At 48.9% G+C, this 13528-nt stretch overlaps 1 protein-coding gene across 2 annotated transcripts in view; it reads left to right on the top strand.

Annotated features, from left to right (window-relative positions):
- UNC13C (unc-13 homolog C) overlaps window positions 1-13528 on the top strand; it is a 65920-nt gene that overhangs the window by 44284 nt on the left and 8108 nt on the right. For both annotated transcript variants that reach the window (XM_070953911.1, XM_070953912.1), the window contains 11 exons: window positions 247-315; window positions 956-1045; window positions 1263-1391; window positions 2837-2970; window positions 3383-3468; window positions 6022-6148; window positions 6785-6881; window positions 7249-7392; window positions 8634-8711; window positions 10388-10465; window positions 13010-13098. In XM_070953911.1, the coding sequence (XP_070810012.1) occupies window positions 247-315; window positions 956-1045; window positions 1263-1391; window positions 2837-2970; window positions 3383-3468; window positions 6022-6148; window positions 6785-6881; window positions 7249-7392; window positions 8634-8711; window positions 10388-10465; window positions 13010-13098 (1121 nt within the window). The remainder of the gene's footprint in view (window positions 1-246; window positions 316-955; window positions 1046-1262; window positions 1392-2836; window positions 2971-3382; window positions 3469-6021; window positions 6149-6784; window positions 6882-7248; window positions 7393-8633; window positions 8712-10387; window positions 10466-13009; window positions 13099-13528) is intronic.

The following is a 13528-nucleotide window of genomic DNA, read 5'->3' as shown; positions in this document are numbered from 1 at the left end:
TTCTCCAACCACCGTCTTAACCAACTACAGCCGGCAGACTAGTTTCCACGAAAGAGGCTGGCATAGCAAGGAAGATGGCACTTGTCAGTGCAATTGGAGCAGGTGGTCACAACTGTTGTTTCCCAGGCCGGCTCTTCCTGGGAATAGCAGGATAGAACACGCCCTCCTGTGGGCTCCTAATCAGTGGATCACGACTATAGCCCTCTCTTCAGCTGGTCCTGACAGCTCCATATGTTTACCATGCAGAGAGAAAAGTTCATCAAACTCCTGGATCAGTTGCACAATTCCTTGAGGATTGATCTCTCTAAATACAGGGTAGGTATGCTTTCCTTCTTCCAAAGCAAACAGGTGTTTCTGCCTAGAAGGCTGCAGCCTCTCCCCATTCTCTGGAGAACCAGCCATTTCGATCGAAGTCCAACTCAGGCAGAGGGTAGCCCCGTGATGGAGTAGCTGGTGGGCCAAGTCATGTTGGCTGTCAGCTGGCTATCTTTCACTCTGCAGCTGCTGTAAAGCACCAATTATTCTGTTTGGCATCTGAGAGACCTTGAACTCTTAGTTCTTCATTTCCCTCTCTTCAAGGAGAAAGCAGAAAGTTGGTTATGGGGAGGAAGGTAATTTGGGGGGCAATCTGACTCAACTCAGTCTGACTCACTCGTGTAGAACATATGGGGGCACTGGAAGCTATGCCCCCTCTTTCATGGGAAGGTTGCAGATTTGGGCTAAAGCCTTGATTAGCTGTGCCAGCTGAGCAGGAGGGGAACTGTAGTGGGGCACTGGATTGGGTTGTCTCTGGCTTTTATCAAGAAGTGTGGGTGGAGCCTGGGGCAGTTCTTCCATCCCACTGTTGATGGGCAAGGTGGACTTCTTCCTCTGGCTAAAGGCTCTGTCTGCCTGGACCCCTCCTTAGCCACCTGCCATACAGACTTTTATGTTTCTCGGTTCTGCTCATCTACAGGATAATTTTCCTGCCAGCAGTCCGGAGAGGCTTCAGGACCTAAAATCAACTGTCGATCTCCTGACAAGCATCGCATTTTTTCGCCTGAAAGTAAGTTCAGCTCCCTCCTAGATGTTTACATATCAGAATCTAAATCCAGGACATTTCCAGAATATTTTTTAAGATTGGCTTTAAACTTTGAATAAAGCCAGTGGAAGAGAAGAGAACCTTGCAGCTAGAGACCTCTCACGTCTGGTAAGTTGCCAAAACTGTAATGGCTGCAAAGAGTGGAGAAGCCTGTAAGTCAGTTCTGTGCCTCCTTGCCCAGGTTCTAGAGCTGCCGAGTCCCCCTCGAGCCAGCACCGTTGTGAAAGACTGTGTCCGGGCCTGCTTGGATTCTACATACAGATATATTTTTGATAACTGCCATGACCTGTATGCTCAGTTAATGGACCAGGTGAGTGCTTTCTCGCTTCTTCTGCTCAAGAGGCCTCAGATGCACTTAGAGGGAGGTTCGTCCTGTCCTATCTTTAGAGCAGGTTTAAAGACCATGAAAAACAGGAGATTGGCAACTAAATTATCCATACTGGAAGACCAAAGAGTGGGGCAGTGTTCCTCCTAGTGTCCTGCTTAGTCTATTGAACTCTAATGGTCTTGGTCAGGGGTGTCAAATTCAAGGCCCGGGGACTGGATCTGGCCCGCAGGTTGCTTCGTCTGGCCCACAGGGCCATCCTGGAAACAGCAAAGGATCGGCCCGCGGTGCCTCTGCCATGGAAAACGGAGCTTGGGAGGGCTGCACATGGTCCTCCCAAGCTCCATTTTCGCTGGCAGAGAGTTGCAGGAGGCAGTTGCAGGTGAAAACGGAGCTCAGGAGCCAATTTTCGCTGGCAGAGTGCTCGGGCCACCACAGGCACTCCCGACACTAGTGACGTCAAGTTAGCCACACCCACCCTGGCCACGCCCACCCTGGTCCTCCAAGGTCAAACACAACCCTGATGTGGCCTTCAATGAAATCGAGTTTGACATCCCTGGTCTTGGTGATTCTTTGGTTTGACTGTTTACCATTAGCTTGTTTGGCAACTCTCAGCCTGGCACTCTGACAAATCAGCCCTCAAAAAACACATAGACATATATAAAATCTGCAAGGGAGATGGGTTGTTTAGAACTAAGAAATATACATCAATAAATATTGTGCAAAAGAGTCGACCAAAAAGCCAGAAACAAACAAAAAACTCCAAACCCTTCAATACTTAGATGAGCATAGATTAACACCAAGATTAACGTCAGACCAGCAATCAGACAAAACCCCAATCAAGTTAACAGCCCAACTAAAGAACCACCAACACTAACAACGCAAGCCACTACAATATAAACTGAGAGGCTACCAGCGCTGATGTTTCGTAGTGAGGCTCATGAAACATCTGCCAGAAAAACCACCAAGCTCAGAAAGCACCAAGGAGCCCTTGAGAAATGCTGGGAAAGGCACATGGAAAGAAAAGCAAAGTGGGTGGACGGTGGCAGGGGATGCATCATCAGAAAACCTGAAGAATTAGGTTGGGGAAAGACCATCTTGGAGAAATTCTATTGATGTGGTTGCTAAAAGGCAATATGGTTCATAACTAGGCAGGAACAGCCCTGTAACAAGCACAGAGGCCAGCTGGGTGACTTCCTCACCTAAGAAGAGAAGCCTGCCTCAAGAAAGGAAGTTTCTGAGCAGACTCAAAGTTCTTATGCAGAGATCCTTTTAGAGATGTTCTTTTGGGGCGTCAAGAGGTAGGGGAGGAGAAGGAAGAGGAAGAGTTGCCAAAAAAAGCAATCCTGGAAAGAGTTTTTTGCAAGGCTTTTGCTAAGCTTTGGAAATGAGAAACTCAGATGCAGCATTTTCCTCATTTTGGCCAACAGGGTAAGAAGCAAGATATTCCTCGGGAGGAACAGGGTCCAACGGTTAAGAATTTGGATTTCTGGACCCAGCTCATTACCTTGATGGTCACTATCATTGATGAAGACGGAGCTACCTACACTCCTGTCCTGAACCAGTAAGGCGAGAAAGGCCAACATTCTTGAGCTAAGATCCCTCAACTCCCTTCCAATCACTTCTGACTTCATGTTGCAAGCTGAGGCTTTTCTGCAATTTACTCCAATGTATTCTGAAGGGGGTCCATTCAGAATACGTACGCTTGCACCCTCCCAAGGGGAGGATTGCATCAGTTCCCTTGGCAGCAGTTCTGCTTCTTTATTGTTAGGTGGTCCCGTCTTCATGGTTGCCAGAGGAGCCTTGGAGTCACTTTCTGGGCACCCCTCCTTTGGCCCTGCAAAACATCCCCGGTTCCTCCTCTTTGCCCGGGTTGACTTAAGAGTCCAGATTTTCAAGCTGGGAAAGATCAAGGAGCCAGAAAAGGCTGCTCTTCTCCCAGAAGAGCTGATTGCGCCCTGCTTGGCTTCTTGCAGATTCCCTCAGGAGCTGAACATGGGCAAAATCAGCGCAGAGATCATGTGGGTCCTCTTTGCACAGGATATGAAGTTTGCTCTGGAAGGTAAGGTTGCAACTTCAGGGTGTGCATGTTGGGGCAGGAGGAGAGGGAATTCCACTCAGCCCCAATCTCTTCTCTTTCTGGAGAGAGTCTTTGAAGATGCTTGACTTCCCCTCCAAAAACAATAATGTAACAGGAGGTGGAAGGAGATGATAGGAAACCAGACAATGTGGTTAGTACCCGTGTTTCCCCGAAAATAAGACCCTGTCTTATATTTTTTTGAACCCTGAAATAAGCACTTGGCCTTATTGCCATGCGCTCAAAAGCCCAATTAGGCTTATTATCAGGGGATGTCTTATTTTGGGGGAAACAGGTTTCAAATGAAGCAAAATGCCCACCTAAGGAACTATCTTCCATACTGGCAATAGATCTGGTTAGGAGAAGAGAGGTTGACTTTAACTTGGGCTTCCAAAAATCACATTTTTATTTATTTATTTATTATTGAATTTCTATACCGCCCTACTCCCGAAGGACTCAGGGCGGTGCACAGCCATAAAATAAAACACATAGATATACAAAATTTAAAATTGAATAAAATGAATTAAATAAATTTGGCTGAATTAATACCCATAATTTAAGATACCCATATTTTAAAATACATTAAAAATTTAAAATTTACACTTAAAAGGGAGAAGATTTAGGCGAGGCCAGCTTGATGAAATAAAAGCATCTTCAACTCGCGGCGGAAGGTGCGCAGATCCGGAATCCTCCGTATCTCTGGGGGGAGCTCATTCCAGATCGTCGGTGCCCCCACAGAGAAGGCTCTCCCCCTAGGGGCCGACAGCCGACATTGTTTGGCCGACGGCACCTGGAGGAGCCCCTCTCTGTGGGAGCGTACTGGTCGGTGGGAGGCTGTTGATGGTAGTAGGTGGTCCCGTAAATAACCAGGTCCCAAGCCATGGAGCGCTTTAAAGGTGGTAACCAGAACCTTGAAGCGCACCCGGAAGACCACCGGGAGCCAGTGCAGCTCGCGCAGGAGAGGTGTTACATGGGAGCCCCATGTTGCTCCCATAACCACCCGCGCGGCCGCACTCTGCGCCAGTTGGAGCCTCCGGGTGCACCTCAAGGGGAGCCCCATGTAGAGAGCGTTACAATAGTCCAGACGAGAGGTGACGAGGGCATGAGTGACTGTGCGTAACGAGTCCCGATCTAGAAAGGGACGCAACTGGCGAATCAGGCGAACCTGATGAAAAATCCTCCCGGTCACGGCCATCAAGTGTTCTTCTAAAGACAGCCGTGAGTCCAGGAGGACGCCCAAGTTACGAGCCCTTTCCGTGGGGGCCAATGATTCGCCCCCAATAGCCAGCGATGGCGTCAGCTGACTATATCGGGACGTCGGAAACCACAGCCACTCGGTCTTGGATGGGTTGAGCCTGAGCCCGTTTCTCCCCATCCAGATCCATACGGCCTCCAGGCACTGGGACATCACTTCAAGGGCATCGTTGGGGTGGTCCGGGGTGGAGATGTACAGCTGGGTGTCATCAGCGTACAGATGGTACTTCACCCCGAAACCACGGATGATCTCGCCCAGCGGCTTTACATAAATGTTGAACAGAAGGGGCGAGAGAACCGATCCCTGCGGCACCCCACATATAAGGGACCTCGGGGTCGATCTCTGCCCCCCTGTCAACACAGACTGCGACCGGTCAGAGAGAAAGGAGGAGAACCACCGTAAAACGGTGCCTCCCACCCCCAACCCTTCCAGCCGGTGCAGCATGATACCATGGTCGATGGTATCAAAAGCCGCTGAGAGGTCTAACAGGACCAGGACAGAGGAACAACCCCTGTCCCGAGCCCTCCAGAGATCATCAACCAACGCGACCAATGCCGTTTCCGTGCTGTACCCAGGCCTGAAGCCCGACTGGAACGGATCTAGATACGACGCTTCATCCAGGTACTGGGGTAGCTGTCGCGCAACCACACTCTCAACAACCTTCGCAACGAAGCAAAGGTTGGAGACTGGACGATAATTAGCCAATACTGCCGGGTCCAGGGAAGGCTTCTTGAGGAGAGGCCTTACCACCGCCTCTTTCAAGGCGGCGGGAAAGACACCCTCACCCAACGAAGCATTTATAATCCCCTGGAGCCAGCCTCGCGTCACCTCCCGGGAAGCCAGCACTAACCAGGAGGGACACGGGTCCAACAAACATGTGGACCATAGCATACATAGCATTTGTATTCAAGTTGTTTGCCGTACTTGATAAGAACTTTGGACAGCAGAGAGATGAAGGGCAGCTTGGTCACAGTCTACTCAAAAGGAGGTTGGATTGAGCACTTCTGAAAGCAAAATGTATAATCCTTGGCTGGCTCTCTGTCTTCATCAAGTGCAGCTCCTGGCGAGCCTATGGACACAGTTGGGGAAGAGGAATACCGGCGTGAACATTTGGTTACCTTGGGCAGTGGCTTGCTTACTCAGGCTATTAAATTAAGCAGCTGCCAGTTGTGAAAGTCCAGTATGATTTATTTTTCTGGAGCCAAAATGTGTGCCAGGAGACCGTAATCTTATTTATGGCTGCAGCTTTATTAAATCTTTATATTGTCTTGTGTCCATTACAGAACACGAAAAGCACAGGTTATGCAAGAGCACAGACTATATGAATTTACACTTCAAAGTGAAATGGTTTTATAATGAATATGTGCAAGAGCTCCCCTCATTCAGAGACACGGTGCCTGAATACTCTCTGTAAGTGAAGTGGGGATGGGAGTTGCATGGGGGCTGGACTGAGCTTTCATTTCCAAGTTGAATGCAGACAACTTTCAATCTTTGTCCAGCTCTGCCTTAAAACTGGAACCCCTTAAAACTGGTGTGCACTTAGAACTCCAACCCCTTTCCTTGACTCCTCATTTCTCACAAAGATGCCATGGAGAAATCATGGTTGATTTTTCCATCATTGCACTGAAGAGAAGGTAGTTTGGAGAGATTCTGCCCTCCAAGAGGGCAGCAGACCAGGTGATCAATCCAGTTTTCATTGTTGCAGGAGGCAGAAGGCGAATTCACGCCCTTCACTTCTGCATGGCATTTCCTTTTTTAGACCATTCCCCCCCCCCAAAAAAACATAAGGTGCAGTTTCTTACTATTACCATTTACAGAATAAGTGAAAGAGCCACTAAATTAACCTGATTTCTACCCCTATTTGCAAAAGACAGTTCTCTTAACTATGTGCCATCATGGTGGAAAGGGGCAAGAAGATGCATCCATTTACACCAGCACAATCCATTCTCCTCTGAGTGTACAGTCTTAATGTGAATTTAGTGGAATCTGGTTTTAAGACAAAAGACTGCCTGGAAAACCCACCCACACGTGTATGTCCACTCCTAGGTGGTTTGAGCCATTTGTCATGCAGTGGCTAGACGAAAATGAGGACGTCTCCATGGAATTCCTCCACGGCGCATTAGGAAGGGACAAGAAAGACGGGGTGAGCAGCATCAAGAAGTGAAGGCCAAAACCCCCACCACCTAACCCCTGCTAGATGTCGCCGGCCCTTTTCCCATAAAATGAGAGTGGGGAGCTAGAACTAGCAGGAACTGTGGCCTGATCCCAAAAAAGGGAAGGGAACTGCTGTTATATCAGCCAACGTCCCTGACCAGGAAGATCCCTTGAGTGGTCACCACTTGCAGCCTCTCTAAGCGATAGACTTTGGGATGATTTCCAAAGCCCTCTTTCTTCAGATCCAGTCCTGTAGGGCTACTACCCTGAAGCGACAGCGCAGCCACATCTTTTGAGAAGAAGCTCCTCACATCAGGCTTCTGCACAGCATGTCTTGTTTCTTCTTCTCCCTGCAGTTCCAGCCCACATCAGACCATGCCCTCTTCTCTTGCTCAGTGGTAGATGTCTTCACACAGCTCAACCAGAGCTTTGAGATTATAAAGAAGCTGGAATGTCCTAATCCTGCAGCACTTTCTCATCTCATGAGAAAATTTGCAAAGGTGGGTGCACTTGTGTTGTATTGTTGCCTTTGTAGTGGAGCCTGAGCTACACGTGAAAGCTGATGACAACAGAATAAAATGGATGTCCTGCCTTGAGACATTTTTGCTTTTTGTCCCATCAAAGGGTACCTCCTCTTTCTAGCTCTGTGGTATATCAACATAAATCTCAAGGCAAAAAGAATGTTGTCTAAGCTAGCTGTGATCTGTCTAGAAAACTTGGAATTCACATATTACATAAAGAATGTTTGAGGACTTCAAGAGAAGAAGTCAAAGATACCAGCTTGATAGAACTCCCATTAAGATTCAGCAGCAGGATAGTTTCTCTGGATCCATCCAGGCACAGAAAGCCATGGCTTTTTAACGTGGTTTCCATCCACTGGAAGAGAAATAAGATAACCAGAGTACAAGAGCAAACAGGATCAGGAGTCCAGAATCCTGCTGAAACCAACTTTTCTGCTCTGCGCCCCACTCCTCCGCCCGATTCACGTGAGGAGGTGGCCTCTGGGAGGCATTTTAGAGTTCTTATTAAGCCATATGCCATATCTCCTTTCTCCTGAAGCCACCTGCCCCATAACAGGTTTGTCTGGGCAGCTTAAGAAAACCAAATGAAATAAGAGTTTAAATGTAACAAAGAAGATAAATCAACATAAAATGTAACATTACCACTCAGAAGAAAAAAACAAATGAAAATGTATGAATTTTAAAAGGAGGGGTCAAGATGAGAAGTTATAAAAAGGCCTAAATGAACAGAAGCATCTTCACCTGATGACCCGAGAGGTGCCAGGCCAACTTTTCAGGGAAGCTCCCAGGAGTGGCCTGTTTCCATTTATTGGACTGAAACACTCCCTTGTCTCTCTAGGAAGGGGCGCTTGTGATGCGCCTTTTTCCACCAACTCTTCCCCACCCCTATTTAGTTTTAGTAAATGATCTCCCTGGGCTTCAGCAATTTTAGCCAGAAGAGATACACTTTTGGGGATCTTCTTGGACCCTCCTTTATAAATCATTTCCCAGAAACTGATCTTTAGGATATATTAAGCTCTACGAATGTCGCGATGAATAGGACCATCTGCCTAGGAAGGCCTGTCACAGAGCTTCTGGCCTGAAGGAGGATGTAAGGGTCTCAGTGCTCTTCTGAGGGCGAAGACTTAGCTTTGTTCCCTCCAACTCCAAGAGTGGCCCAGATGGTGTCATATTTTAGAATAGTAGTGCCGTTCCGCAGTAACTTTTTTCTTTTGTTCTAGATAATCCACAAAGTGCTTACTCAGTATGCTGCAATTATAACAAAGGATTTCAGTTCTTACTGTGATAAGGAAAATGTGGTGAGCAAAGTTTGATTGCTACTTTTTCAAATTTAATACTGTGTTTTGTAACCATTGTATGATCAATAGGGAACCAAAGACCACAAAGGAAATAGGGTGGAGATAAATTCTCTGCTCTCCTTTGTTGCACAGTGACCCTATCAGCTTGCTCTGAAAATCATTTCCTTGGTATTTTGAGATCTCTTGTTTTCTGATCAGTAACCCAAAAGGCAGTTTTTCAGGCTAGGGGAGCAACCAGGGGCCCTTCACAATACCCAGCCTAAGCCAGACCCAGCCTTGCCATAGCAATGTTCCTTCTGTGGAAGGATGCCATCTTCTTCTTTTCCAGAACCTTTGGCAACTGGATAACCAAAGGTATTGCCCAGGTACTGTGCAGCTTGAGGTTGCTGATCAGCTGATGAGGAGTCTACAACTCCTGGGCATGGGAATCCTTTCTCCCCAAAATAAATGTTAGCCGGTCTGTTGAAGACACCTCCTCCCAAAGCTTAGTGGAAACACTACCAACTTCCCTACCGCTAAGTCTTCGTGAAGTCAGAAGTGATGCTAAATAGAAAAGCAGCAGTAAACAATTTGAGTCTGGAGAAGCCAATGAGATTAATATGAGGCCAATTGTAGGAGGGGGTGGTGGTATTGCCAGAAAAACAAGGTCCAGTTTATGTGAAGGAGGCCCAAGAACCCATGATTTCCTAAAGGTTGACATGTCAGTCAAGGAATTAGTGAGTGGTATGGCCCATCTTCCAGCCATGTTTCAGGAAGCCTGGATTCCTGACTCTTCCTTAGAAGAATTGTCTTGGCTTGATGTTTCATGGCAGTCTCCTAATTTTAGGAGTGGGCACTTAGCCAAAACCTGCACATTCTCACTTTCTCTCCAACACAGCAATTTGTCACTTAGTACATCAGCAGACACAGCTGTCTGGTGGGTGGAGAGCCAGATGATCTTCCCTATCAGTCTTCTGATTCTGAGGAATCCATGACATGCAGCACTATGGTGGGTCCAGAGAAAGGATGGGTTGTTTTTCAGTCCCCAAAGTTGTTTTCCTACAATGGACAGAAGGCATCAACATGGTTGCCATGATTGGCAGAATAATCCCTAGAAAAGTAGAGAACATCCCTTCTTCCCAGTTGCAATAACGATTTTGTCATGCTATGGAGAACATTCTTTTGGTCATCTTCCATTCTGTTTCTCCTCTTGAATTTCCTTTTGGAGGTCCTTCTGCTTTCCAATCCCATCCCTGGAAGAAAGGGACAAGGGCAAGGGGAACTAGCTTTCAGGATACCTACCATCCAGCATAGAAAATAACCATAATGATACGTTCTGCTTAGCTCACAGTCAAAGAGGTAGGCTCAGTGGCATGGAAGCAGAGAACCAGATTTATGTGCCCGGTGGTGGAAATTGCCAGTGAGAGAGAAATGGCACTGAACTGATCACTCGGAGGAGAAAGGTGGGGGGGCTTTGCTGCTGAGAATGGCTTGGCCGAATAATGTGCGAAGAACAGGTGAGCTCTTTGCTACCACACACCTCTTCTTTCCAGCACCTCATTCGGTCGGGTGGTTTACAAACCTCCAGGTAGTCTTTGAGGACTACTCAACCAGCCGTTTTGCTCCTTTCTTGTGATCTCTTGCCCAGTCAGTTCTCTCCCAGCAGCTAAGACAACTTTCGTCCTTGTGATCTCCAGCCCTGCATCTTGATGAACAACATTCAGCAGCTGCGAGTACAGCTTGAGAAGATGTTTGAAGCCATGGGTGGGAAAGAGGTGAGTGTCGGCTGCCACCTTCAACTGAACACTAAACTCTTCCCAAGAGAAAGGGGGACAGCATCGGCCATAGAAAGGGAGTGGCTGACAGGGTGGCCAGTGACTGGCAGATGTTGAGTAGGCCCGGCCCTAAGTCTTCTTGGGTTCCATGCCTGTAGGCATGGGGTAGAGCACCCGCATTGGCTGTGCTGAAGTCAGTGGCTTCTCTTCTTCAACAGGATGGGAGCCCATCACCTTATTTAATTTTGGCTCAACAATAGGAGGCCATAGGCAGCTCCTCCCCATTTACTTCTTCTGGAGAGATGTCAGATATGGCTTTTTTGTCATGGGGGCTAAGCAGTTTGAGGTCCCCCCATTGCTAGCATTTCTATTTGGAGGCATGAGGGGCAAAATGACGCCATTTTGCCTTTTCAAGTCGCTCAAATGCAGAGAAGAATAGATCTAGAGTCATTGGTCCCTTCCCACTGCAATGATGCCAGAAGAGCTCCTTGCCACCCCAGGCCAAAAGAGCTGGTTCTCTTTCCTGACCAAAAGCCGAGAGAAAGATATGATGCCAGCCCAGAGCTGCGCCCCATTCCCTGATTCTTCTTGTGCTATGCCCTGCCATGGGGCAAGTGGGGGAGATCCACCCAGTAAGTTCATCCACCTGTCTAGGTTAGCCTTCTCTGGGCACCTTGCATGTAATTGATTTGTACCCAGTCCTGCCAGTCATAGCTCGAGGCGGGGGAGTGGGCATGCCCATGTTTGTCTGTAATGTGTCATCCTGTCTTTGTCTACTGCCTTTAATTTGCCATCCTTGAGAAGAAGCAAGAAGGCAAACACTTTTCCTACGAGGTTTGTGATGTTGTCATGTGTCCTGTTTCCAGCCACTTGTTTGGGGTGCAGAAGAGTTGCTCGGGCGAGATCCGTGGGTCTCTGTGTGAAAGGGGTGCCTGCAGAGATGTGCAGTCATTAGAAAGAGCTTCCTGGCTGCCCAGTCTGTGCGCCTATTTTTCCGTGGGCAGAAAATGGGTATCTGGGTGCAGAGGATAAGGCAGTTGGCTTTCAAAATGATCTGGTAGAATTAGAAGCTGCAAGTTAATCTGAAGCTCTCGGACTTCAATTGATTGACTCCTGGAACTGACCAGGCAAGAGGAAAGAGACGCCTTCAAACGGTGCAGATTAAGGCCCATAACAAGGGTGTGGGGAACGGCAGCAGATGTACGTGTGCATAGGCTCCCTTGTGCTCCCTTCCACACAAATACACACGAGGTGGCCTCCAGCGTGGGTTGCAACATTTCCAGGAGGGAGACTACATTTGACCTTCTCCCCTCTACTGTGTCCAGGCGAGAGATGATCAGTTCCCCAATCTCCCCCAGCCTCACTAAAGGACTGCAGAACACAGCACCCCCTTCTCCCTCTACTCAGGCTTAGGAGACAGAGGAGGGGCCCTCAGGCCAAGCAGCAGGAGCTCCCTGGGAGAGCCTGGGTCAAGAAGCCGTTCTCCTGCAGTCAGGGGTGCAGCAAGGGGGGGAGCTGCCTGAGAGCTGGCTGGGCCACGTCCATTTCGGAATTTAGGGGGGCTGTGAGGAACCTGTTTGCCCACTTGGGCTGAAACAAGGCCTCCACCATTTCAGTTCCTTGTGCTCCTCCCCTTACCACATGTAGCTCTAGGCAATGTCCTCCAGTGCCCCATGGCACACAAACAGGGACACATCTGAAGGGGAACACCAGCATCCAGGACAAAACTGGGAGCTCTCCAGGAAGCTGTTGGCACCCCCACCCCCCCCAACTGCTGTTTATCAGTGAATTTGGTGAGGCAGAGGGTGAGGTTCCTGAGCCGCTCTCTCGACACCCCCCACAATCTCTGTGACAGCTTCAGGGGGGTTGCATTGTGTCCCCTGCTCTTCCTGAGGGCTCCCTGCGCTTGCCGAGAGGTACTGCCTCTGGCGTGCCTTGTGCCTGAGAGATGGGTAGGACGCAGGTGGCACCAGGCGTGCCTGAGGCACACCAGATGCTGCCAAGTTCTGTTGGGGACAAAGCTGGCACAGTTGCAGCCTTCCTGGACTGTCACCAACAGCTTCTCTGCAGTCCTTCCTCAAGAAGTGGCATGGCCTCCAAGAGTTCCTTGCACATGTTTCATTGCCGGGTGCTTGGCTTCTGTCCACCATTAATGCAAAACAGCGTGGAAACTCCCTCTTGTAATCCAATCAGCTCCAAAGGGTGGAGTGGGATGGGGAGATGTGGGCTGCTCTGTGGGGCCCTCGGGGGAGGGAGCTGAGGGGCGACTCTTCCAGGCCTCAAAGCTGCCTCTCCCCCAACGGGTCCGCTTCACCTCTCAAGTGGCCCCACAGAAGGCCGAAGAGGGAGAGGCAGCCGCTGTTTGTGTCTTGAGAGGCCTCGGTATATTCCCCTTTCAGCCCAAGAAGTGCTGGATTCCACGTTGGTTTTCCATTAATGCCGTCTAATGGATGGGGATTTTATCTCTTTGCCTGCTGATTATGCCAGCGAATGGAGGCAAGGGGGGAGGAGGAGTGGCTAATCTCACCCCTGCCTTCTTTTCAGCTGGACCCTGAGGCCAGTGAGACCTTGAAAGAGCTGCAGACCAAGCTCAGCAGCGTCCTAGATGAGCTCGGCCTGGCTTACAGCACCAGGTAAGGACAGGTTCCTTTCCATGGGGCTCTCCTCCTCCTCTTCCTCCTGTAGATCCCCAGCTGCCTCACCTGTTCCTTGAGCCCAAGAAACTCAAGGAGAGATGCAACCTAGAAATAAGGAGAAATTTTCTGACAGTGAGAACAATCAACCAATGGAACAGAAGTTGCCTTCAAAAGTTGTGGGAGCTTCATCACTGGAGGCTTTCAAGAAGAGATTGGATCTTCATCTGTCAGAAATGGTGTAGGGTCTCCTGCTTGGGTGGGGGGGTTGGACTAGATGACCTAGAAGTTCCCTTCCAACTCTGTTAATATAATCTAATCTAGACACCTGCAGAAAGGAGAAAGGGCAGCATAAGGGCTCCATTGGAGAACCATACCTGTGTGTGTGTGCCTCTGAGGGGCCAGGTGGCTATGACCAAGGGCTTCTCTA

Source organism: Pituophis catenifer, unplaced genomic scaffold (genome assembly GCF_029215685.1).
Source record: "Pituophis catenifer annectens isolate HBS135680 unplaced genomic scaffold, rPitCat1.0.hap2 SCAF_14, whole genome shotgun sequence".
In the NCBI taxonomy this organism is placed as follows: Eukaryota; Metazoa; Chordata; class Lepidosauria; order Squamata; family Colubridae; genus Pituophis; species Pituophis catenifer.
This window is presented reverse-complemented; position numbering and strand designations above follow the sequence as displayed.